A 25,172-nucleotide genomic window follows, 5' to 3' on the forward strand; every position below is an offset into this window, starting at 1 on the left:
ATGAGCGGACGATGGCAGTGGATCAGGGTCAAATGCCCGTACTAATTTTGTTAGATCTCTCAAATTATGCTGCAGAGACAAAGAAGTAAGAGTGATTGGTAGTTGTCTACAATGGTTTGAATTATTTCTGACAACGAGATATCAAGCAGTCTCCATCCACCCTTTTCATTCTGACTTCCAGAAAGTGGCACAAGGAGTACCGCAGGGCTCAGCTTTAAGCCCTATTTTATTTAGCATTTATGTTTGCCCCCTGTTGAAGATAATAAAATCCTTTGGGATTACCTTCATGAACTATGCTGATGATATGCAACTGATGATAATTTACGAGAAAAACAATTACAAGGCAGTTGAAAATGTTCAGCTTTGTATAAAATAGATCGCACAGTGGCGTAAAAATAATAATCTTAAATTTAACAAAGGGAGAAAGGAATTCCTCCTCTGCACCCCTTCTTCCCATCCTAAAGTACTCCCGGAGAATTTCTGACCAAGGGCAGACAATAATAATCTGCAGCCATCCCAAGTGGTGCATAACCTAGGCATCTATTTGGATGATTGCATGACCCTTGAAACACACATAAACAAAACAGCAGCGACCTGTTTTGGGCTTTTGAGAAATGTGAGGAAGATTGTCCCTCTGTTGCCCCAGCCAGCACATAAGCTGCTGGTCCAAGGGTCTATTTTGAATAGGCTGGACTACTGCAATGCACTTATGCTGGGAGTGCCTTTGAATCTCAAGAACAGATTGTATAGGGCAAAAGCTTGCAGCCAAACTGGCTGTGAATATATCCAATCCGCAGCTTTAAGATTATTACAATGGCTGCTGGTGGAGAAACGAAAAATATTTAAGGCCCTCTGCATAGTCCACAGAGTAGTTAATGGTTCAGAACCAAAATTTCTGCAAAAGAAGTTTGGCTTTTATAAGCCAACGAGAAACCTCCGCTCAGCAACACCAAACTTGATTTAAACACATACAAGAAGACTAGAGCACGAGGGAGGTCTTTCAAGATCAGAGCCACCCAGCTGTGGAACAATTTGCCAGCTGAACTTCGGGCCAATAGGAATTTAGTCAGGTTTAGGAAAGGTCTAAAAACGTGGCTTTTTCCTAAGAAAGTGAAGGGATTTTAGATAGGTTTCTTAGGGTTTTGGCAGGCCTGTTGTGTTTCCTCTGCTATGCTCACTATAGCGCTGTGATGCCTGTAATGGTAAATGTCACGCTCCATAAATGATGGTTCATTCATTCATTCATCAGTTTCAACAAAGATAAACAACAGTATACGGTAACTGAAGTTTTGCTTTGAGCACCAATTTGTCCCTCCACTGTCAACATTTAAAGTAGATCAGTGCTCTTTAATAAACTGTTTTACATGTGTTAGTGCTATTTTTCATTTTTTAGAAAATTCTGACCTTTTTTAGACACATCTACTACACACTCCATAGCTATAAATCTCAGATGAAGCCTAGTTTTCAAGTACCACTCAATCTCATTGAAAGCTTTCACAACTGCGATTGAACCATTTCTTGCACACCTTTTTACTGTTGCAGGACTAAGCCTGACCATGGAACCCACTGCAAGGTCCACAGAGTTGGGCAGTTAACTTTACATGGTATTGATGGTTCTAGTAACTCCAAGGGTGCATAATTAACCAGAATTTCATTTTGAATACTGAGAATCCCCTGAATAATAAGGAATTGCTGGGGAGATCAGTAATTCCATGTCAGATTCCCCAGTAATTCATCGTTCTCGCTCTGCAGTTCTCCCTAGATATTTTTGGCTGCATTCTCCAAGCTCCAGGGGAAACATCAGAGGACTGCAGTAAAACCGCAGAATCCTTAACTCCTTATGAAGTAGATAACTGGGTTACCTGGCCCATCAGGAAGTGAGGGACTCTAGTCATGAGGACCTATGTAGGTCTTTCTGTCATTTGACCTTGGCACCATATATATATATATATATATGTTCACACTTGTATTTGCCAATTCCCTCGCTGCTCCTCGCATGGTGCCTGGTAGACGCGCGCCACCACGTCTGAAATACAAACACTCCCTTATGTATAAATAAGGCAACCAGCACTCCGTGAAAGTATAAATGGGATTTAATTCAATCCACACAGGAACGCGTTTCGGCGTCTCCGCCTTTCTCAACCTGTGGGGCCGCCATTTTGGCCCCCTTTATATACCATGTTTGACATGTGACACGTACTTCATTTAAAGCAACACAGTAGATTAAATATAATACATATACTTATAATTGTGAAAAATATATAAGACCCCAAACTAATAAATAATAAATCACAGGTCTACTAACATTTTGGTCATCTGTTGCAAAAACCCACTTTAAGAATGCGAAAAACTAACAGAATGCGAAAAACTAACAATAACAAGTGACTGTGAAAAATAATTATGATAAATATCAACAATGAAATAATGAATAAAATAACTGGATAGTAAATAGTAATGCCAAAAAATCATTGAGCTACAAGAAACAAAGGAACTAATCTTGAATTTCAAGGTATAAATTTAAACATGTTAATGATTCCAAATAAGCGCACCATATCATGGAGTATATCCACATCCCCCCACTCATTAGACAAATATAATGTTTTTGTACAGTTATATCTACAACATCTCATGGGTGAAAAAACTCATTAATGCATTATAGTCTTATGTATGCTTTTTTGTTTGGGGGGGGGAGATAACTCAATTGGGAGAAAAGATGATATTGACTGCATCTATTAACTCAGATGGATATATAATTCCTCACTGGAGTTCAATCCCGCTGGTTCTCTTGAATCTAGTGTAAGGATATATCTGGACTCTAACTTTCTCAAGTTTTTCTCCCTGCCCCTCCGTGGACATCTTTTCTTACCCCATCAATTACGCTGTATTTGACATTTTCTATTCTGCCACTATGGACCTCATGTACATGTCTGGCGACTGGGTAAGAATTGTCTTTATTGGCTATAGCTCTAAAATGTTGGAGAATTCTTTTATGTACCTGTAGCTTAGTGCTCCATACGTATATCTTCGGACAGCTGCATTTTAAAATGTAGATGACATATTCACTTTTGCAGTCATATCTGCCTTTTATTGTGTGTATCGTTCTGTCCCCTTGTCTGATAGTTTTAATATTCTCCCCATTTTTGCAAGCTTTGTATTTGGCACATTTGAAAAATCCATTTAAAGATGTAAGCCAACTGCTTTGGGAAATTTTTGGGAAATTTTATCTTGCAGTACGTCACTTTTCACCAGGACACTTCTCATGGATATCCCTTTTCTATATGTTATCATGGGTCTTTTTTTCAGATTCATGCCAATCACAGGATCACTTTTTAACATGTGGCAATGTTTCTGTAACATCTTTCTGATGGATTCATGTGCTGTGTTAAAAGTAGTTGTATATCTCACATTGGCTTTATCCTTATGGGTATCACTATTCTTATTCAAGTCATTACCCCTTTGTCCTGAAGTGAAAAGCAACTGGTCCCTAGAGCGGGATTTAGCTCTCACAGCACTTTGTTGTAATGTGTCACTGGTATATCCTCTCTGTTTTAATCTCTCAATCATGTCTGCTTGGACATTTAGATAATCATCCTCTTTACTGCAAATCCTTTTTGCTCTCAAGAACTCTCCAAACTGAATGTTATTTATCAAAGGTTGGGGGTGATAACTTCTGGCATGAAGAATGCTATTCCCTGCTGTGACTTTTCTAAACAATGTAGTCTCTATTTTATTTTTTCAATACGTACTTTAATGTTGAGAAATTCAACTTCTGACTTATCGATTTTACCAGTGAACCTCAGGTTGCATTCATTCATGTTTATCTCTTTGATGAAATTACTGGCAGAACTGTAATCACCTTTCCAAATTACAAAAATATCATTAATGTACCTGAGCCACAGGATGATATTATTGCTCCATTTTTCTAAGGGGACATTACTTAATATCTGTTCTTCCCACCAACCCATAAATAGGTTTGCATAGCTTGGAGCAAAACAGGTTCCCATTGCTGTACCGCATACCTGCTCGAATATCTCGTTATTGAAAAAGAACATGTTATGTTGTAAACACCATCGTATCATCTGGCTCAGCATTTTACTATGTTGGTAAAAATTGATGGATCTCATTTTTAGAAAATACTCTACCGCCTGAATCCCCAATTCATGTTGTATACTTGTGTACAATGCTGTTACATCCAGCGTCATTAAGAGAAAATAACTTTCCCAGCCTACATCGAAGATCCTTCTTAAGAAATCACCACTGTCTTGCAAATAAGAAGATAAATTCCTGACTAGCGGCTGTAAAAACTTGGCTATGTAGTGTGATACAAATTCAAACAAACTGCCTTGAATAGACACTATAGGTCTCCCGGGAGGTTTGTGTACATCCTTATGAATCTTTGGTATCAAGTAAAACACAGGTAATTTGGGAAAATCTACTTTCAGAAAGCTATACTCTTGTTGGCTAATAAGGCCTCTTTCACTCCATTGTATCAAATTTACATCAAATTGTTTTTTGATATTCTCAACATACTCTAAATCAATCCTTTGGTAACATTTTGTGTCATTCAACTGTTTGTACGCCTCTTCCATGTACTGCTTAGTTGACCAAATTACAATATTGCCTCCTTTGTCAGAGCCTCTCACTACAATTTCTGGATTCTTAGAAAGTTTGTCCAAAGTTTTGTAATATCCACTGTTCTTATTCTTCAGTTTTTTTAAACGAGTGGGCTCTCAGGATTTTTAATTCTTTAATCAAGGTTTCTGAGAATTGATCGATCATGTCTCCACTGGGTAAAGGGACAGTTCTGGATTTAGGTTTAAGGCCAGATGCCCCTTCCTTGTCTACACACACCCCTTCTGACTCTAGTCTTCCAATAAGGTGTTCTTCATTGATTTCCTCCATTGAACTATCTTCAAGTTCCCATAGGTCTCTCATCAACGCGACATCTTCAACTAATAAATTATGACAGGTAGCTCTCTCTATATTGGTACAAGTCCCTCCTGCTGGTTCCCCTATTTTTGCTGTCCTTTTACTGTTGGCTGTATGTATTTTTAACAGTTTTAATTTGCGTACAAATAGAAATAAATCTATACGACTTTGCACATAATCAAAATCACTGGGTTGACAATACGAGAGGCCTAGCGATAAATTGGCTTTGTCCTCCTCATCTAGTAAAATATCTGACAAGTTAACCACCATTTTTTCATCAATTAGTACCGTTTGTTGCTTCGAGTCATCTTGTTTCCTTCGTCGGTGTGGGTTGTTTTTACCTCCTCTTCTTTTCTGCCTCTGCCTCTTCCTCTTCCTCTTATTCGGGTTCCTCCTCTCCAATGTCTGATTTGTTCTCCGATCCTTCCTTAAAAAAAATCAAACTCTTCTTGTAGTGTAGTGTGGGACCTTGCTCTTGATGATTCCTCAAAATCAGTATCAGAGCTCTCGCTCATCCCTACGTTGGATGTACTTCTCACAATATTTGGAATTTGACTCGCTGATTCCTTCACTTTTAATTGCCTCCAATAATCAAATTTCCTAGCAAAAGTATATATTTGGCCAGTCTCATAATCAAATGTATGTCTATTAAATTTCCGTGATTTCTTTGAAATAATTTCTTCCTCAACTTTGGTCAATCGTTCTTCCATAGTATTGCTCAATGACTCAACTAACTTTCTATCAGAGACCGCTTCAATTTGTTTAGTGACTTCATCAATTTTTTCTAATACTTTCTCTCTCTCAATTTGGGCGTACTTGATCAATATTCTCATCATTCCTGCGGAACTAGCTGCATTATGTGCTGCCCATTCTTTTAAAAGTTCAGGATTGGGGTCGTCGTAAGTAGGCATAATAAAAATCCTTAAACCCCTAGGTACTCTGTCTACTTCCAAATATTTGTTGAGTGATTCACACTCCCACCATTTATTAAGTTCTTTCTTTTTTAATCTTTCTAATTCTCTAAATGAGCCATAAATGTCGGTACTTCCTACTGGGGATTCCCCCCTGGTTGTTTGATCTTTTTCATTCGTAGTACATTTGGCAAAAGCTAATTCTGCTCTTAGTTTTCTATTTTCATAGACATTTGTATTTTTATTCATTATTTCATTGTTGATATTTATCATAATTATTTTTCACAGTCACTTGTTATTGTTAGTTTTTCACATTCTGTTAGTTTTTTGCATTCTTAAAGTGGGTTTTTGCAACAGACGACCAAAATGTTAGTAGACTTGTGATTTATGATTTATTAGTTTGGGGTCTTATATATTTTGCACAATTATAAGTATATGTATTATATTTAATCTACTATGTTGCTTTAAATGAAGTACGTGTCACATGACAAACATGATATATAAAGGGGGCCAAAATGGCGGCCCAACAGGTTGAGAAAAGCGGAGACGCCGCAACGCGTTCCTGTGTGGATTGATTTAAATCCCATTTATGCTTTCACGGAGTGTGGTTGCCTTATTTATACATAAGGGAGTGTTTATATATATATATATTTATATATATATATATACACACACACATATACACACACACCCACGGCTAAAATAAAGGTATGTCAAGTGTGTTGGCACACAAAGATTTCCACTCTATAACAGGATGACATAAGAGGCGAGCACACAGATGCGCAGAGAGCTAGTCTCTTTACTTCTCAAAATGCTTGGATCGGGGGAAAAGAACGAGCAGTACAGATTCATTGGCAAAATGGCACAGAATACTTCACATCTTACTGAATGGAGGTTTTCAGCAGGTGAATGCACAAACACAGTCTTACACCTCAGTGAGTGGATGGCCCAAAGGACTGGCCCCCAAATACATGCAATAAGGCACCAGGCCTGAAAATAGACCTTAATAAACATTTGGACTTACATTATGTGGGCAGTACTCAGCATCTTGGTAGAATGTTAGTCCACGGGACAGCGGCACACCATCGGTGTTGCTGCAGCAGGCTTCCATTCCTTTTTCCATTTCTCTGTCAACCATGCTCAGCGGAAAAGCACACAGTGCAGACTTCCTTTTTGGCACACTAGTGTCTCCCTCACTGATGGCAAAGGCTCCAAACAGGACTGGATCTGAAGGGTTAATGTTCATTTCTTCTGCTAGATGGTGGCCAGCATTAGTCAAGTGAGCAGCCTGCAATAGGTTAAATAGCTTATCCTTCGATTCCCCTGACTGGCGTTTTTTCCGTCTACGCTTCTGCTCAAAGCGACACTCCAAGATCAGCTCCCGATAGCTGCGCATATCACGATCTTTGGAGCTCAGCCGCACAATCCTGGAGTGGTAAGAGCTGCCAATGACGGATTCTTTCTGCACTGTTAAGAAGTACACGTGGTCCCCCCTATGAAATGTGTACACATAGCGAATTGGGTAAGTGTCCAGGTACTGGGGAAACACAGTCAGTGAATGGAAATCCTTCACAAACCCATCTTCGGTAGACTTTAAAATGCGAATGGACACAGATTTAGGGCTGAAGCTTGAGTAGGTGGTACTATTGAGGGTTGATGCCACGTAGAAGATAGAAGAACGGAGGACCGAAACCACCGTCACTTTGGTTCCCAATGGACTGGCCACACAATCTGGGCAGTGGTTTGCATCGTTTTGCGTTGTAGTGTAGAGACATGCAGTACTTTCAATCACTTCCTTGGAATCGGAGTTTAATTGGTGCAAGTAGCATAAACCATGTTGAGAGCTCCCACAGCTGTAAATATAATCTTCAGATGGATCATGCACCAGGATTAGATTATCTGTATCCTCCACTCTGCTCTGATCTTGCTGGCACTGGGCACAGATATGGCATTCACTGGTTCCTGTCGGACCAGTTTGCAGGATGTGTACCATATTCAGGTCTTTATTTACCACATATAGTTTATTACGCACTGCAACAAAGATGGTATCCTTGTAAGTCACCACATTCTGGATAGGACCATCTGCCATGAAATTTGGAAGTGTATATTCAACGGGTTGGTCTGGGATGTTGCTATATGGGATAATTGGGCACTGCCAAAAGGCAAAGGCCATTCGGTTTGAAGTAAGCAACATAACCAGGAACATCATGGTTTGACGCCCCATGCTTGCAGGATAATTGTCCATTTTAACGGCTCCTGATGTCACCTTTCTTCTGCTCCTGTAAATTCCCAGATAGTTTGAGTCATAGTGTCACACCTGGAGTGGGGAAAAAAAAAAAACACAAAGGAAGCATTTAGTTCAGCTAATTAGGAGGTATATTGTAGCTTGTACATTTAAAAAATTGCTCTTCTAAAGCCTTAAAAACTAACCACCAAAAGTTCGTGCACACATTTTGCTAAATTTTACAGAGACATTCAAATACAATGACTCGTAAAATATACATGAGATGATGCGTCACCTACTTCATGTTACAAGGACATGTCAAGTCCTATTGGAGTTGTGCAACAGTGTGAACGAAGAGGGAAAGGACAGAGTTCCTTTTTACTGTCTTAACAGTCTCAGGTGACATCGAAAAATATTTTACGTTATGGCGGGGGCAGTTTATTTCTTGTAGTATTTGGTTCCTATTCCCAAAATCTCTCTTGCTTGTTTCGTCACATGAAATGTGGAACGTGCAGCTTCTGATGCCATACCAGCTCACATCTTCAAGTTTAATTTAGGCCACTTTTAAAACCAGCTGTTGATTAGAATGTGTGGCAACATGGAGAACGAGGTCATTGTTGTAATGTATTCAAGAAACCCACAGAATTAACTTTGTATTGTGAACTTTTCATAATCACATTTACAGAAGAAACATTGGCGCTTCTTTCACACTCTTTATTGAATGTGGCAGCACGCCATGATGTACAAACTCAGCTGTAATGATTTATAACAATAGAACAGTGATGGATGTTTTCCATTCTAGAGTAGAAGTGATGTCAACAACAGACTGTAATAAGGGCAACCAGGGAACTAGAACAGTTGTTGTGTGTGGTCAGCCAGCCTAGTTGTAAAAATTGACACCCGGCAATTGTAAGAGACTATTAATTGGTTATGGTGTGGTGGGAGGGAGGGAATATGACGTATCACTGAAGTACACCACAAATCCCCAGCTCTCTGATATGATCCAAAACTCTCTTTTGAATCCCATTCATACTTATTTCAGAGAAAGTGTGTGAAATTGTACCTTATCAACTCTAATACTCTGGCCACCTTTTTGGACAGACGTATGGTGTGTTGATAGGAGCCAAAAGATAACAAGCATTGGAAAAGTCAAAAGGTCTTGCCTAGGCACGATCAATTGGCCTTGCCAATGTGTTTTAGCCATGTTGTACACCAGCATGGCTGCTGTTTAGCATAGCTAAAAACGAGTGTCAGAGAAAAGTGGTGTGGAGCGGTGTAGAGTGCAATGTCAGACTAGAGTAGAGTGGCACAGATTGTCCTGTACTGGAGTGGCATAAAGTGGAGTACATTACAGTGGCATAGAGTAAAATGGACTGGTGTAGAGTGCATTGGCATACAGTGTTGCAGAGTATAGTGGGGAGAGTGTAGAGGCATAGAATTCAGCAATGTACAATGCAATGCCGTAGAATGCAGTGGCGTAGATTAGAGTATTGTATAGAAGAGTGCAGTGGTACAGATTGGAGTAGTGCAGAGTAGAGTAGTGCAGAGTAGAGTAGTGCAGAGTAGAGTGGCAAAGAGTGCAGTGGCAAAGAGCGCAGTGGTGCAAAGTAGAGTAGAGTGGCATATAGTGCAGAGGCATAAAGTGCTGCAGAGTAGAGTCTCGTGCCACAGAGTACAATGGTATAGAGTGCAGTGGTGAAGAGTGGAGTGCTGCACAGTGCAGTGATGTAGAATGGAGTGATGCAGACTAGAGTGGCATAGGGTGCTTTGGCGTAGAAGGTAGTGGCATACAATGCAGTAGTGGTGAGTAGAATGGCAAACAGTTCAGTGGGTTGAGTGCAGTGTAGCAGAGTAGCATGTCCTAGAGTGCAATGGTTTAGAGTGGAGTAGAGTGCAGCAACATTGAGTAAAGTGGTGTAGAGTACAGTGGCAGAGTGCAGTGGCATTGAGTAGAGTAGAATGCAGTGGCATAGAGTGCAGTGGCGTAGCATGGTGTACAGTGGCACATAGTGGCAGGCTAGAGAAGAGTGGACTGGTGCACAGTGCACTGGCATAGGATGTTGCAGGGAATACTGGCGTAGCGTACAGTGACACATACTGAGGCGTCATAAAATTCAGTGGTGTACAAGACAGCATCATAGAATGCAGTAGGGTAGATTACAGCAATGCATGACAGGGTGCAGTGGTGTAGAGGAGAGTGGTGCAGAGTAGTGTGGCAGAGTGCAGTGGCATAGAGAATGTGATGGCATAGAGTGCAGTGGTGCAGAGTAGAGTGGCACAGAGTGTAGTGGTGTTGAGAGGTGCAAAGTGCAGTGGCATAGAGTGCAGTGATACAGAGCAGAGCTGTGTAGAGTGCATTGGCATAGAGCGCAGTACTGTAGAGTGGTAAAGTTCAGTGGCAGAAAATGAAGTGTTGCAGAGCAGAATGTCAGAGTGCAGTGGCAAAGTAGAGTGAGGTAGAGTGAAGGGGTGCGGACTGCAGGGGCATAGAGGGCAGTGATGTAGAGTGAAGTGATGTAGAGAGAAGTGGTGTAGGGTAGGATGTATTGGTGTAGAGTATATTGGCAAAGAGTGTAGTGGTGTAGAGTGGCATAGAGTGGAGTGGCGTAGAGTTGAGTTTTCCAGAGTAGAGTGGATTGGCCTGGAGAGGTGTAGAGTGCAGTGGCAAAGCGTAGAGTGACGTAGAGTGCATTGGCATTGAATAGAGTGGTGCAGAGTGAAGTAGACGGGCAACGAGTGCAGTGGTATAAAGTGCAGTAGACTGCCGAGGGCAGTAGCATGGAGTGGTGCAGAGTAGAGTGCAGTGGTAGGGAGTGGTGCCGGGCAAAGTGGAGTATGCATGGTGTGGTAGCACACTGCCATTACAGACAACATATTTTCGATTGAAATGACCATTACATTTGTACATACAGTTTTACTAATAAAACTATAAAGAACATAGACGATAATATGTGCAAATGGCATCACTTAGTGTACTGATTTGTTTTGATCAAATTAAAGTATCTGTTTCCAACACCCTTCAGAATAACCAAATATTGTGCTTCATTTGTGTTTTCCTAATTCTAATATTTTCAATACCTGCACAGTGCATTTAAATGTTGTGTTATGGAAATATCCAGCAAGATTGTCACATAAATCCTCTCACTTTTAAGTCAGAGAACAAAAAGTAAACACCAAGTTTCCTCAGAGGACAAGGCCAGGCATGTGTCCTCTGTCTTTGAATGCACAGGAAATGTGACAAGATAAGAACAAAATGTACCGGTCTGTTTAAGAAAAGAGAACCCCTTGAAGAATACAACAAGAGGCAATGTGAAAAGGCTTTGCTCCTTGGGAGAGACGAACTCAAGCTGGACAGCTTAAAAAAATGAAGCCAGCAAACAGAAAGCAAGAAAATGTGAGGTACACACCACAAATAGTATAGAAGAGCAGGCTCTCTCTGGACAAGGGCATTCACACACAGCTTAGTTTAGAAAGACACGGTTACTTTCCTAGGAGAGGGTGCTCTTACAATTAGACTTGAAACTGGAAAGTGGCCATTTTCAGCAAGTAGCTGAAATGGGATTTTGCTTACAATGTGATCGTTGCCACCTTACTGCTATTCAAGTTTAATTAGCCGTGAAGTAACCCATAATTTACAGACTGGAAAGAGAATTTGCTAAAGAGGCAGAGACAAAAAGAAATGAGAGGGACCAAGTATCTCCACAAACTGTGAATATTGCACTATTGATGAAACGTAAACCATGGAGGTACAGGGCTAATGGAGTTAATGAACCGCATAATATTCTCTTTGGTAGAGCTATGAAAATTAAATCACTGAGCTGTGACACAAAGAGTTAACAGGAGTTCACTTGAAGGACTATACATTCCTAACTCTTGGAAATGAATAATGTTAATTTCAGGAAGCCTGAAGGTGGTCACATTGTCATCTACCAATGTGTTGGCACGAAAACTACTGATGCAAGCAAAAAGGTGCATTGCTATAGCACCATTGGTTACTAAAGAGTCGTAGGCCTTGAGGTAGTGTGCAGTGAAAGAAAGAGAAAGACAAATAAATAAACTGGGGATAAATGCAGACAAAGGGACGAATATAAAAAAGTAGGCATGAGAGACAATGGTAAAAGGGGAGCAGCAAGATGCGAGCAAAAGATAGATAGACAAATGAGAAAGAAAGAATGAATTGAGGAAGGAAGGGTAGCAAGAATGTGGCAATTATGTATGAAACCTTAAATGGAAGAAGGAGAAAATCTAAAAGGTAGGGTGGAATGTTGAAAAAAAAATAATGGAATGAAGGTTGGAAGGATATATAGATGGAGGCTTGAAAGGTTGGATGGAAGAGTGAAAAGATGGGCAGGTGAAAGAGTGGTTGGTTGAAGGGCAGAAGAAGGTACAGGAGAAGAAGAAGGGTGAAATGAGAGATGGATGAATGCATGAATATATTGATAGGTGGCTGGGGAAAAGGATGTTTGGATGGTGCAATGGGTGTGTGGATGGACAGGTGAAGGGAAGGACAATGAATGGGTGGATACATGGAGGGGTGAATGGATGGAAGGAAGATGAAAGGCCCAGGTTCCCTCGCGTTGCTTGCTCGTGTGGTTACATGCATACTTCAAGTCGAGGTGAGGGCATTTTAATTTTCTGGCTACCCCCTCGCCTGTTACAGCTAAAATGTTTAGGGAAATAACCATAAAAAACAATATTGAAAATAAAATGAAGGTTCAAGGCCGATGCGAGTGGGCTAAAGTTGTAGCATAAGTTCGAGGAAAGGGCTGACAGTGTCACAGAAGCCTCGTGGGAGGGGATAAAGAAAGGTTGAGGTCCCGTGGCATGAGAGGACCATGTTAATTCCATATTCGTGGATAACACAGAAATGATAAACACTGGCCCTGGCTGAACAGGTTGTTAGCCCTAATTACTCTGCGTCAGTGATATCAAATCTCTTGTGTGCATGCTCGACTCGGTGATGCGCTGGGAAAAGTGTTTTTGGCACAGTTCTCAAAAACGCAATTTGCTGTGTGCAACACTAAAGTCTAATTAGGCCAACTTCTGTTGTGTCTTGCTCAGAGCCTCGTGTTTCTTTCAGTACATGCATTTAAGGAGGGGGTGATGCCATGTATGCACAAACTCCGATACCAGGGACCATGACAAAATGCACCCAGGAGAAAGTTGTCTCCGTAGAATACCTCTTATAACGAAGTAAGGTTGGAGTAACAGCGCCAACTATGCGGAGGAAAAAGAACGGAAAAATATAAATAAATATATGAAAAATCATAACTGTAGACAGCAAGAATATAAGGAGGAACTTCATGTTATGTTTTAAGGCGATAAACTGACAGTATCCCGAGCCGCACACATGGAAAAGAAGAGGCGCGAGGCGCAGGCTCCCATAGGGTCAACCGTGTTTCATTATCCTTCGTATCACAATGACCAGCAGCAGGCTAGAGCTCACCTCCTGCCATGCACATCTCTCTGTTCCCGGTGGTAAAGTGTTCCTCGCTTTAGCAACCCTTTATCCATTGCAAGGTGCAATGATGTGCTTTGCCTTAGCCCTGTCACTCATCCAGGGATGTAGCATCCGTTTCTGTTGAGAGGTGGGACTGTTCCCTTGCATGCGGGGGCAGTAAAATTGAAATAACAAGCTCTTGTTGTGTTAAGAAGTGGTTCAGTTACATCAAAGGCTCTCTTGAAGGTACTACTGGAAAATGTGAACATGCAGCGTGTTGTGATATATTTGTCTGGCACCTGCCATACGACTCATCAAAAGGGATGTTGCAATGCTTCAGGCATTCTTTAAATATTATGGCAATGATCTGAAGTCAGCGTCCCTTTCCTATGGAAGTAAATCCAGCAGCTGATTAGCAGATCCTGTTTTTTACCTTTTCAAATACTGTAAGGGGTTCTATAAGGCTGCACATGATGCATCTTAATATTCAACCTACTCGCACCTTCTATTCAGGTCTTCCTCTTGTTCTGGTAAAGAAGCTTCTACAATGGCCTTTCATGTGATGAGGCATGGTACTTGCTGCGCACAGATTATACGCATTCTCCACAGTGTGCACTTGCTTATTCTGCTGGTTTGGATCCAGTAGAAGACCGTAGTGATGTCTTCATCTGTGAACTGGACTCTTACATAATCTCAGGAGTAAAGCCCCTTTCGGCTACCATATAGCAGGTATTCAGCCTACCAACAATGGTCAACTGGACTTAGATGTGCATCGATCGTAGGGCTGCGCATCAGGTGTACATACACACATATCATGTGTATAGAATTTCTGTCTCGCTGACACATTAGGATGGCTTAGCCACATGCGCCCTGCTGCCCACTACTTCCTAAGAACCAGGTCATGTAGCATCTCCTTGTTTCAGTCAACCAAGTACATGAAAAATATGAATACACCATGTCAGAAATCCACAAACAGCCCTACACTTATACCGACAGGCAATGAAACTACTAGTCACATCATCAGAAATGGAGTGGAAGTGTCTCTAATCTTTCAAAGTGCACAAGTACTTTCCACCTGTATTTATCATTGTTTCTTTTTCTCTCGCTCTCTGTTCTTCTTGAGCAGGAGAATGTAAATGCTCTTTTCCTTCAAATTTCTCTAGCCTTTCCATAAAATGGTTCTGCTACGATCCTGTCAACTGCATCCACATCACTCCTGCACATTCTGGGACCTCATTTATGCTCTTAAAAATGGCATCTAAAGCTCCACTTGCTCTGATGTGGCATTAGTTTAGAAATTAACAACGATCTCCACTGTTGGACAGGGATGCTTGACTGCCGCAAACAAGAACTTGTCTTTCACCTTTGCAGGTTGTGTTTCTTCAGATAACCACGACTCGGGCTACACCAATTTCCTAATGTATACAGTAGCCGCGGTTGGACTCATTTTTTATCCTCACTTTTCCTTATTGTGAGTGTTTTACATTGTATCCTGCTAGATATGATGATGTTTGGTCCTTAAACACCTCAGTAAGTAGCCTTGAATAAAGCCCTTATAGTTGTGCTTCGAGAACCTTGCCTACATGTAATGATAAACACTCGATCTCAAAACATAATCGTTCCAAGTTTGACTGATATCAGTCCCTTTTCTGCTCAGTAGACGTTAATAAAGGGAAGATATTCTAATGAGCTAGCTAAGAGAACTGAACTAGAAAGCTTTACGCATCAGAATAAGGTTATGTCATTGATTATGAGATGTGTAACTCCCATAAAATTGATCAAATACAGCATGTTCCCAACATATAAAATACATCAACAACTGAATGCCTCATTCACCAAGCAATCCGTCTTCAGGAAAGTAGGGTTACTTCTGCAAGCGTCACAAAGTTCGCCAGCCGAGGTGACTTCACCTGGACCGCTGGAATGGAGAGAGAAAGAGAGCTGCAGTGCACACTTTGTAGAATATCTTCCAACTGTGCAACTACCCTTTGTGTCCCTATGAATGCTGCCAGGGAAACAAGCTGTTCTTCTGACTTTGCACAGTGAAATTACTGGTGGTGGGTATGTGGTGAATGGAATCAGACCCTGTCTCCTCCTGCCAGTGTCCTCTACGATCCAAGTAGGTTGCCTGCTGCTGGTTGAGTCAGGCTCTGAAAAGGACAGGAGAAAGCGAGTTAAAAGGAAGAAGTCCCCGTAGCCCAGAAACGGAGCAGTGGGGAGTGCAAGCTGCAGCCCAGCACCGGGGAGAAGGACCATGGTTCCTTGATGCATGCAACCGCATGAGTGACAAGACTGCATAGGTCTTTTCCTCTCAAGGTGCGCCCTAGCTACCGGTTACCGATTATACGTGTGATCAGGAGGAGGGAAGGCCCTTCGTGTCCACGAGGCCCAAAGTTCCAGATGTAGCTTTGGTGGTGAACAGAGGGCGCAGACTGAGGGAAGTGGGCAGAGGCTGCCTGCCCCATGCTGGAAAACAAAATCGCCTGGCCTCCCACCATCAACATGTAATGTACATTTTTTCTGTGAAGATCTGAAATAACACAAATGGTGACCCACATTTTTGGGGCGTTGGGTTTGTTTTGTAGTCTGTGTGTCAACTCTAGCTACCTAATTGTAGTCCCCTTTATATGGCATGCACTGTTTTTTCAGTTAAAGAAAATGTGGTCGTCTAAAAGCAAAGTCTATTTGTTTGGCTGTCTAGTTAAACATTTTATTACAGGGTCAGATAGTTCAATGAGTAATGTACCTAATACAGTACGCATACAAATAATGTTGCCATTTTGAAAGTTTTTATCTTTATTTTACCAGCACTGAAAGAAAGACTAAATGCTGTGTTTAACTCTTTTGTTTAGGTAACCTAAATACCCTGCAAATGAATACATCACTGTGAGATCCAGGTAATAACTCACAGTTAGACCTCCTTTCTGTTAAGTAGGAGCTTTGAACCCACTGCAAGAATTCAATGAGAAGGCTTAACCACGTAATATAAAGGCATATGTGGCCACAACATAATTGTGGCCACAACATAATTGACTAGACAAATATATTCTTCATCAGTAGTTAATGTTGAAAAAGGTCAAGAAAAAAAAACGAATACACAATAACAATTTCGTCCCTGCATTATTATATCGACACATTTTAAACACCTACTGGGAAAATAGCAGATTAAGTGAAACAAGTAGGGAAAAAGGCAGACAGGGAGATATTAAACCATGTATTATAGTATCTCTTAAGCATACAAATCATCAAAAGTCTGTTTCATGTCATTATAAATCTCCGACTTTCCTTCGGCAACTAGGGTTTTACGCCAAGGGCATGGTTAAGCTCTTGTAAACACCCACACTAACAAGCCACTTATGTATAAATTCCACACAACTGCGATTTCCATGAAGAATCAGCACCTATATGCCAATAGAAAACATTTTGTAACCACAGGCACATATTTTGTGATAGTATTCTCAAAGTGAGGCACGGCACCTGTCATGCAGTCTTTAAACCGCGTAAGTACAGGTACTCATAGGTAACCTTTTCTGATATTCCTAAGGTTATTCTCCCAAAACCTGCTGCCTGTGCGCCTAAGGAGATGCAACTGCTCAGGAAGCCGCGCGAGCAAGGCCTAAGGCACCCATCCTTTTCACTTTAGCCTCACAGCAAACCTCTGGAGATCCACAAAAGTCCCGATAGGCACCTGTTCCAACAGGTGAGCAGGCGAGACGCCGCACAGCAGAAACCAAGCTGTAACTTAATGCCTGTGAAAAGGGCCGCTTAATGAGACAGGTGCATGTCGCATCAACAAACCCTTGGCACACTGCCATACAGAATGACATTAAGGCCTCACTATACTCTGCTTTAGCCTAACCAATGACACCCCCCCCCCCCTAACCAATGACACCCCCCCCTAACCAATGACACCCCCTCCCCTAAGCAATGACACCCCTCCTAACCAATGACACCCCCCTCCTAACCAATGACACCCCCCTCCCCTAACCAATGACACCCCCCCTAACCAATGACACCCCCCTCCCCTAACCAATGACACCCCCCTAACCAATGACACCCCCCTCCCCTAACCAATGACACCCCCCTCCCCTAACCAATGACACCCCCCTCCTAACCAATGACACCCCCCTCCCCTAACCAATGACACCCCCCCTAACCAATGACATCCCCTCCCCTAACCAATGACACCCCCCTCCCCTAACCAATGACACCCCCCCTAACCAATGACACCCCCCTCCCCTAACCAATGACACCCCCCTCCCCTAACCAATGACACCCCCCTCCCCTAACCAATCGCCCTTTAACTTTAACTATTGCAAATCCACATTAATTCTCGCTCAGCCCCTGCACAACTCAACGTGGTAACATACTAAGATCCAGTTTCTTTAGGAAATAACATTTGAACTCTCTCAACCCCCTACATCGTCTCCACCTCGAGCTGGTCTGCCCAAGCAGGAGCGTAACCAACCATCACTGTGTCCTAAAACAGTCTCCAAACCTGCACAAATGCCATAATTACTGACACAACTGTACCACAAATCCAAGACTTTCCAACACACCCCTAACAAATTATCTCTATCCTATGCCTATCGGTAGGAACCAAATACGGACTAGCTCTACTGTTCTAGGTGGCCAGCGAGCTGCCACTCACCATAAAAGTGGACCCTGTCACCTTGACCATCACTCCTTAACCCGAGTAGCCGCACCTGCCACCCCCGAAGGCATTTGCCAAGTGGAATCCCGCAGTCCCTGAACCGCACCAAATGCCCGAAAAGTCCGCGAGGAAGTCCCAGAGTCCTCTGCTCTCATTGAGTGTGTACAAGAGGTGAAAGCCCATAAATCTATGGATTTTACTCTACAACAACCACTGGCAAAGACAACCGGTTTGCCTTGCATTTTGAGTTCTGACAAACCTTTTTTAAAAGCGTGTTCCAGTGAAAAACTAAACAAAAAAAGATTACTCTCTGCCTGCAATGCATCTATGAGATACATACAAAGGTATGATGAGTATATGTACTTTTGAGATGTAAAAAGGTTCATTATACATTGCAATGCAAGCTCTCCATAAGGCAAAGAATGATATACCAAACAGTGAAGAAAATGAGGCGAGTAAAAAATACAGCTCTGGGCGCAGCCAAATACGTCTCTATGAATACTTACTAGTATTATTAACAATGGGTATTACAGACTGCTGCACAGTCAAGTAATACCAACACACTGTCTCCTATCAGACCAAGATACCGCCTCTAAAATGACTGCCTTACACCACCGAAATCTACTTTGAAACCACGCTCAGAGAGTGTCAGTACTACAGAAAAATAAAATAACGTGGCTAACGGGTAGAGAAGAGATGGAGCATAGTTTGCTTTTACATTCTAGTGAGTAAGTGAAGGAGGAATGTGGCGCGGGGTGGGGCGCTGAACAGAGTCCTGAATGAAAGGGCTTGGCAGAACTCCAGCAGAAAATGAAACTTTAGGGAGAAGGTACCAGACAAGATCTTGGAGTAAAAGAGGGGCTTCTGCCTCCATATTCTGACTGGGGTGCCGGGCCACAATCGATGCTCAAGCCGGTGAAGGGGACAAATGATTGTTGCTTCCCCAGGACAACCGGCAAACACAGAGAACACACCTTCAATGGAAACTTACTCAGGAGTGGGGAGCCAGCGCACCCGGGTAAATGTTTAATTTTATGACGCAGGCATTTTTTAAGAGCTGTAGGAACCGCATCATTCCACCAATAAACTGTCATGATCACAGACAAAATCAAGAACAGCTCGGGCGCCGAGCCAAAAAGAGAGAGCAACATCTTAATTCTGTTCATGGCTATGTATAACACAGGAGCTCGATTGCAGCTCAAGGAGCAACTGAGGGGCTAGACACGAGCCCTGCAAAGAAGCCTTCCAGGTGTGCTGCATGCATGTTTGTGCTGAAGTTGAAAATTGGTGAAAAGATCGACGACCCTGAATATTCTTTTGCCTTCACAGACAATCAGTCCTGTGTTGTAGCAAAAACTAAAACATAGGAGCATTGAAAACACATGTCAAAACAATAATTTAATGGAAGTGTTCACATCCTATTCTGGGTAAGGGGATAAGTCAAATTGAATTGATCCATATAGCGTCCAAGTCTCTTACCTCTCAACTACGCCCCGCTTGAAGTATCTTTCAGCCAACCATACTCTTAATAAGCGTTAAATATACATGAAGTGGGCTTTGAGTCGCTCCTTGCTCCTCACGATGTAATGGCTTTGGTGTCTGTCTCACTTCCCTACTCCGGATTTGATAACCTTCTCTCTTGTTCTTGGGTGAGTCCAACCCAGAAGCATTTCTGTCTCGCATTTTCTCCGACTGGAGTTGTATCACTTCATTCAGGGCTTAAATTGCGCCGGTGGATGCAAAAAGGGCCCTCCTGCTCTTACTTTTGGAGATGGGCACTTATATTTCCTCAATAGACTTTGTTCTAGAGCATGACAGGAAAAAAAAGAGCGAAAAGAGGAGCAAAAGAAAGACAGAAAACACTGTGACAAAAAAAATAAAGTAAGGATGATAAATAACCTGATAAAGCAAGATAAAGGGTGTGTCTGGTGGTGAAATACATGATGTGGAATCAAGACTGCGCGGCCTTGGTATTGGGCACCCTGATGTTTGATTGCATCAGCTGTGGGCTTCTGAACAGAACTCTTGGCCCTTGCCCTTATTCTTTCATAAATGAAGCTCTACTTCTATTGCATACCTGAGAGGGTTCTCCTTTTCTTCGGAACACTCCGCTGGAGGTTATGTTTTTCCCTTTTTTGTCTCTCCAGGTTTTTGAACACCCCTAAACTCAACTTCCTTCACTTTCTTCTCCTTCCACTCATCCTTTATGCTTTCTAACCCTACCTGTTCCGTGTGTTAATTCATTGTTTCCCTCCCCCAATCACTTTTTTAGGTCACGTTTCCGACGTGTTGGTATCTAAGTGGGCTTTTAACCATGCTCAACTCACGCCCATCACTTTCACTGATTTGTGGGCTTGCCTTTCAAAAATCCTTTGTCATCATTAGTAAATGCTTTGCGTTTTTAACTCCTTGGGGCGGTTTTGTCACCGCCTTGGGGACCGACCCAGTTACATGGATAATTGCACCTTTGCCAATATGTTAGACTGCAAGCAAACTTCTTTTTCCCTTTTGTGTGTCTCCTTAGCACTCACGCTCATGTCAGCCGTGGCGCTTTGAATCGGCTTGCTTATGTCAACTGTTTTACTTTTAATTTTTTCATGTATGTGCCAAGAAAAATCCAGTTAGGAATTTACAATACAACAGTTCTAACTCGATCAAACGCAAGACCCATTGCATTGCAAATGCTTGTTATAGCTTCCTCTTTTCATTCTGCGATGCTCCCTGCCCCCATTCAGTGTTATTTCTTTATGTATTTATATTTTTTGTTTCGTTTTTATGCTGGCCCGCTAGCTGCAAATATGCTGCAGGGCCACTTGCTGCGTTTTCTGGATATTGCAAATTTTTGTTTGCTTTTTTTTCCACTTTTTAATTTACTGTTCTATCATGACTGTCAACCACATTAGAACGGTATAATGAAATGGCCGCTATGCGTCATGACTATCCTGTGTGCATGCGTCAAGACGGATGTGTGCACAACAGCGGCCAATTTGAAATAGGTTTCCTTTAGAAAGAAAGCCATTTTAAACTACCGGTCATGCATGTGCATACGTTTTGACAAATGCTTTTGAAGAGAACTGACAATAAGCAATGAGAAAGACAACAGTGCCTTTTAATTTGAGACCTACTAGCGTTGCCAACACTGTTTCTGCTTGTGTCTTATAGACCTGGAGCTCAATATATCAGTACATTTGGAGTTTCAAAGCATTCCATTTGCAAAATCAGAGGCTTTGAAACAGATAAATGCAAGGATTTCGTGTACTAAAGGCAATTTAATGGACGTAATTTAGGGGTCGCAGACGCGACACCTGGCTTGCCCCTTGCAACCCCTGCACTGCATTTGCCACTCTTGGCCTCAGAGGTGGCAAAGTGCCAAGAATTCCGGCATTCCTTATTTTCTGCCCGTGTTTCTTTATTCCAATAGTGAATAATCTATTATTCGCTATTAGTGTATAAAAATGGAGTATACTTGAGACCTTTGATTGCATCTGTGGTAAGTAAAAATGGTTTTAAATGTGTGTTGTGTGCATGCGTTCGATAGAGGGTATGTTTAAGTGGGAGCGTATGTGTGCGTAAGTGCATATGCCTATGTAAAACGTGTGTGAGGAAATGGGTGAGAGTCAGTGACAGGTAGTGAAGTGAGATTGTGTGATATAAAGCCCCAGATTTACTATTCCTTGAAGCAATGCAACTCTGCACCAAATTTGCAGCCCTGCCTTGCAGCAAAGGGAGAGAGGAAAAGGTGCATTTTTTTCAAGATAAGATGCCATAGTGCAAGGGTGTGTGTATTATCTGAAACATAGGTTTTATCCCGGAAAGAGTACCTTCCAGTACAAATTATATGCTTTAAGGCTTTTCCCACTTTGTATGTACCCTGTACTATGCTGGAAAATTGAGGAGAAATGAAAAAACTACACCGGTTTCAAGGAGATGAAGATTTTAGTGAAATTCCTCTCTGACAATTTTTGTAGATTGGGATTTACATCAAAACCCATGGAACTTCCCCTTGATGCAACATAACACAAAGTAGCCCACAGCACAATGCTGCGCTACTTTCTGACACTACCTAATGCAAATCTTAATTTGTACTGTTTGTGTTACAAAAGTGATGCAGCCCAAAGGAAAAACGTTCGCAAATCTGGCTGTATGTCCATAAGTATAAATGAGTGAGAATAAGTGAGATTGAGTGACTGCAAGTGAGGTAGAATGAAGAAGAATGATTGTAAGGGGATGTAAGAGAGTGTAAGTGAAAATGAATGAGTAAGTGGAGTGAGAGAACGAGTGTAAGGGAATGTGAGTGGGAGGGACAATGTGATGCTTGTAAGTTTGTTGTTGACCCAGTTATACTGAGGTAATATATTGTCCCATAGACACACCAAGGGCAACACCTAGCATACTTGCACCAATTCTTAGCATGGCAGATACCTGTGATAAAATATAGACACTGGCACAATGGGGGTAATTCTTGGCATAAAGGGCACCAATGGTAAATTACTGGTATACAAGAGATAATTCATGACATATAGGCCATCGATTGAAAAATACTGGCATGCGTTTTTTTTTTTTTTAATACTGGGACGCTTGAGGAAATTCCTGGCATATGGACACCAGTTGCAGAATGCTAGACTACCAGAACGGAGGCAAATCTGGGCATAAAGGTGGGCAACTTGGCATATGGGAAGGTGGCAACCATGACAAAATGCTGGCCCTGACATATCGAGGTAATTTTTGACATAAGGTTCACCTACAGAATACGGATGGCATAAATTGTCAAATTCTGGCATTGGCATATTTTATGCCATTTTTGATATAAGGGGCACCCACAGAATATAGGGGTACCCTTGACCAAGTACTGGCCCCAGAACAATGGAGATAATGTTTGACATAAATCCACACAAATCAAAGTTTGAAAAGTATCAGGTCAATACCAGGGAAACATGAGGTTTCACTGGCTTGGCACACCATGGAAAGATTTAAAGATTTAACTATGGTCCTTTTAGCGCCTTTGGCATTTTAGCAACTTTATATGGAAATTATGTTTACAAAGTACAAATTGACCCATTCTTTTCAAACTTTCTCAGTGAGACAAATCCCTTAGAAGAGGTCTGTCTTACTTTGCTTGTGTGCTACAATTTGAGGTAAGTATTATGTCCTAGAACTCTCAAAGATCAAGTCAGCACTATACTATCGGTGGTATCTAAAATAGACATTTGTCTTTATTATTCTCTTATCCTAATCATGGAGTCATTATGGTACAATTATTTGTTGTGATGTTAGGGTCATATGACATGCCTTCCTGGAAAACAAATTTGAGTCAAGAGTCATATGATGCCATTTCCTGTGATGCAATTAAGGTCAAAGGTATGTGATGTCACTTCTGCTATCCCTGACATTTTGGTGAAATGACACCCATGGGCATTTTGCATGGCAAAAAAGACTGACGCTAAATTTCTTACGCAACTCATTACAAATCGCAATAAGCAGGACTGATAAGGTCATCTCATCCTAATTGTGAGTCGCAATGACACTAAGACCACATTAGCAGTCGCAAACCATTTAAACTCTTAATTTGGGGTATTAATGTATTTCAAAGCAGGAGCTGTTCCTATCGAGCAGGTTCCCCCATGGGATTTGTGCTGGTCGGCTGTAAAACACAAGCAAGCTTTGGGAAAGCCAATAAGTCTCACCTACACAAGCCCTACTGGGTTTGTCAAAACCAACACGTCTCGCATAGGTGAGAACTACTGGCTTTGCCATTGCTTTTTTCCCCTGGCAGGAGGGCCCAGTGCAAACTTCAAAGTGGGTGTAAGTGGGCACCCAATAACGCAGGGGCAAGGTGGCGTGGAAGCAAGAACGTGCAAGGATGGTGCAAGCAAAGCAGGAGGAGGGGGGTTACAGTGCAAGCAACAACACAACACTGCAAACAACAATGGGACAAGCAATCAAGCAATGACCAGGCAACAACGACAGGAAATCCATGACAATGGGGAAGAATTGACAGGTCAGCAACAATAGGGCAAGCAACAACGATGGGGCAAGCAACAACCAATGACCAAAATAACAAAGAGTGGAAGGAAGGGTGCGGAAATGGCCTGCAAGCACATGTACCCCTATTGAGTGCTACAACAAAACTTAAACAAAAAGTACCTAAGAAAGCGCACAACCAGTGGAAGGAAACTAGGTACCGAAAGGAAGCAATTCTTGGGCCATACTCCAGGAGAGGGACAAACACAGGAAAAGGAAGTGAACGTGACAGACGCTAACCAAAGAGAAGCAAGAAATAAGAGTGATGATGGACGGTAAGCAATGGGCAAGTTCTAGGCCCCCTGCAAGCTAACAAAAGGCCTCACAAGAGGCAATGCACTTGCTGTCTCAGACGAGACCTACAAAAGATCTATTTTGCCCCCACACCACTTCAAGCTCAAATATATGAAAAATATAACCAACCACGAAACACAGTGCAAAAGCTACTGGTTTGAAAGGGCTGTCGCAAAATCCCTTTCTGTATACAGCCTGCAACATAGGATCTCACTGCATTGTGGGTAGCGGTGGCATCAGGGTCTTGTCAGACCCTAAAAACATGACGATCTATTTACACATCAGAAGGGATATCTTGATTTCTACATTTATATATGATCATGTTGCTGCTTTCGTTTCTATCCCTTGAACTACTGCAAATAAGTTCATAATCACAATTCTTCATTTATAAGATTATAATTGCACTTTAAACGACGGTCCAAACAGTCATATTGTTCTCAATTGATCTGTCAACATTTTAATCAAATAGTTGATTATTTTAAATTAAACTATGCCTCACTTTCAAGAATAATGTGTTAAATGCAACGCCTTCCTTTCATAACCGACTTGTTTAAATGTTTGACAAAAACACTCCATTTTTAGAGAAAAAAACATTATCTGCTTCTTGCTTTTTGAGTCTCTATCTTCATATATAAGCTGACTCATGAAATAATGAAACTTTATGACACAGCGCTTCTCTTATTTTCCTGAGTGCTCAAA

At 41.8% G+C, this 25,172-nt stretch overlaps 1 protein-coding gene across 1 annotated transcript in view; it reads right to left on the bottom strand.

Annotated features, from left to right (window-relative positions):
• The window catches only part of MST1R (macrophage stimulating 1 receptor), a 352,783-nt gene that overhangs the window by 273,576 nt on the left and 54,035 nt on the right, over window positions 1-25,172 (bottom strand). The window contains exon 2 of the mRNA XM_069206831.1: window positions 6,865-8,157. Within this exon, the coding sequence (XP_069062932.1) occupies window positions 6,865-8,085 (1,221 nt within the window). The 5' untranslated portion in view covers window positions 8,086-8,157. The remainder of the gene's footprint in view (window positions 1-6,864; window positions 8,158-25,172) is intronic.

This window comes from Pleurodeles waltl, chromosome 9, assembly GCF_031143425.1.
Source record: "Pleurodeles waltl isolate 20211129_DDA chromosome 9, aPleWal1.hap1.20221129, whole genome shotgun sequence".
Taxonomy (NCBI): domain Eukaryota; kingdom Metazoa; phylum Chordata; class Amphibia; order Caudata; family Salamandridae; genus Pleurodeles; species Pleurodeles waltl.